The sequence below is a fragment of the Mesoplodon densirostris genome, chromosome 6 (assembly GCF_025265405.1).
Source record: "Mesoplodon densirostris isolate mMesDen1 chromosome 6, mMesDen1 primary haplotype, whole genome shotgun sequence".
In the NCBI taxonomy this organism is placed as follows: domain Eukaryota; kingdom Metazoa; phylum Chordata; class Mammalia; order Artiodactyla; family Ziphiidae; genus Mesoplodon; species Mesoplodon densirostris.
Window position 1 is genome coordinate 57,960,041 of NC_082666.1, and position 1,883 is coordinate 57,961,923.

The 1,883-nt window shown below is 41.5% G+C and overlaps 1 protein-coding gene across 2 annotated transcripts; it reads right to left on the reverse strand.

Annotated features, from left to right (window-relative positions):
- Window positions 1-748: 748 nt before the first annotated feature.
- Window positions 749-1,431, reverse strand: LOC132492050 (transcription factor BTF3 homolog 4). 2 transcript variants are annotated; one of them, XM_060101211.1, is made up of 2 exons: window positions 1,190-1,431; window positions 749-987 (listed from the first exon to the last, which is right to left on the reverse strand). In XM_060101211.1, the coding sequence occupies exons 1-2, from the start codon at window positions 1,355-1,357 to the stop codon at window positions 919-921; spliced, it is 237 nt and encodes a 78-aa protein (XP_059957194.1). In that variant the 5' UTR covers window positions 1,358-1,431; the 3' UTR covers window positions 749-918. The 2 variants fall into 2 exon arrangements, with proteins under 2 accessions (XP_059957194.1, XP_059957192.1); XM_060101209.1 differs by having other exon boundaries at window positions 749-1,431.
- Between the last annotated feature and the right edge of the window lie 452 nt (window positions 1,432-1,883).

The following is a 1,883-nucleotide window of genomic DNA, read 5'->3' on the forward strand; positions in this document are numbered from 1 at the left end:
TGGACCGGGGCACAAACCCGTGTCCCCCGCATCGGCAGGCGGACTCTCAACCACTGCGCCACCAGGGAAGCCCTATTCTTTCATTCTTATTTGTCTCTGGCAAGTAACTTAAGAGCTCTGGGCTTCAGTTTCCTCCTGTATAAAATGGGGGAAAAAGTAATACCTATCTGATAGGATTGTTATGAAGATTAAATGAGCTAATATATATCAAGGGCTGAGTATAGCACCTGGGACATAATAAGCAACCTGCTCAGTAAGAGTCAGCTGTCATCATCATCATCATCATCATCATTATGGTCACATGGAAACACCTGGGCCCATCAATTCTCACCTCCTGGTCAATACCTGCACAGCTAAAGTCATTCTGAATGGACCCTAGAGAAACACCCTCCTAGACAAAAGCTCCTGCCTAAGAGAGAGCCTATCATAACACCCACCTGACTATGATCCTTAATCTTTTTTTTTTTTTTTTTGTAAAGATTTGTTTTATTTCTACTGGGGTAAGGAGGAGGATAAATAAAACTGTTTTCCAATTTGCTCTCCACTGTATACACACATACCCACACGCATACATACACATACACACACTAAAAATACCCCAACAAAAAACAAAACAAAAAAACCAAGAATCAAAACCCAAAACACCCTCAAACTGCACCAACACTTCGTGTTTTGACCAAAAGAATAGATCCTGGGAGGAAGTGCAAAATGCAAAATCAAATGATCGAAAAATGCTGAACAAACAGCATTATTAATATACAAAATATTTATATTACTGAACTAGTAACAGCTGATGTTCTCCGTGTCTGTAAAACTTTGGAACCACATAGCTGATTTGTTAAATCTAGTCCATGCCAGCTTCCAAAAACCAGAAAAATTTTTAGTTAGCTTCATTCTTTGATGCCTCATCAAAATTTTCTACGAGATCTGGAACATCATCATCCTCCTCATCAATGTCTTCTGGTTTTGGTGTTTTGCTATCCAACACTTGTCGAGGGAACTGTTCAGCTAACTTCCTAAGACTTGTTAAGCTGTCAGCACCAAGCTGACTTAATATTCCAGGAAGCATTTCTGTGATTGGTTTGGCTTCAGCATGGCCAGTAATTGCAAAGGTGTTAGCAGAAAGGGAAGCTTGGACTTTGGGATTGTTGAAATGAATAACTGTCCCATCATCTTTAATCATGTTCACCTCTTCAATACCAGCTATATTATTCACAGCCAGTTTTTTTAGAGAACTCTGAAGTTTTTTGTCATCAGCTGTAGCCGTTCTATGTACCACCTTCTTCTTTCTGCGCGCTGTACCCTTGCCCCCTATCCGGACCTGAGCCTGAAGTTTGGCTAACTTTTCTTGATTCATGCTGTTGGTAAATCTGAAGCAAGGAGTGTCCTCCAACACCAGCACGCGGCAAGAGCAAGATGGCTGCCTCAGTCGAGACAGAGAAAGACAAAGGCCGATCCTTAATCTTAATTTCCACCTGGAGAGAGACTCCTTTTCCCTGAGCAAATGGTGCAAAAATGATCTCATCTTTTAAGTGAGACCCCTTCCCCTACTTACCTGGATGTGGCTCATTCACACAGGGCTACAGTCAACCTTAACACAAGTCCCTACTGTCACTTGCACATAACATGCAACACAATTACAATGTGTTTTGATATCCAGAAACCATTTCCTCACTGCAGGTTTCCTATCGATTATCTAGTGCCACAATAATACTACATAACAAACCACTGCAAACCACACAATAAACATTTATTACTCATGCATCTGGGAGGTGTGCTCAGAAGCTTTGCTGACCTTGGCTCAGCTAAGCAGTTCTTTTGGTCTTGGTTGGACTTGCTTATATGTTCACGGATTGCCTGGGTGTTGACTAATCTAGATTGGC

Coding starts and splice junctions, on each gene's coding strand:
- LOC132492050 (XM_060101209.1), bottom strand. CDS start 1,357: ATGAATCAAGAAAAGTTAGCCAAACTTCAGGCTCAGGTCCGGATAGGG.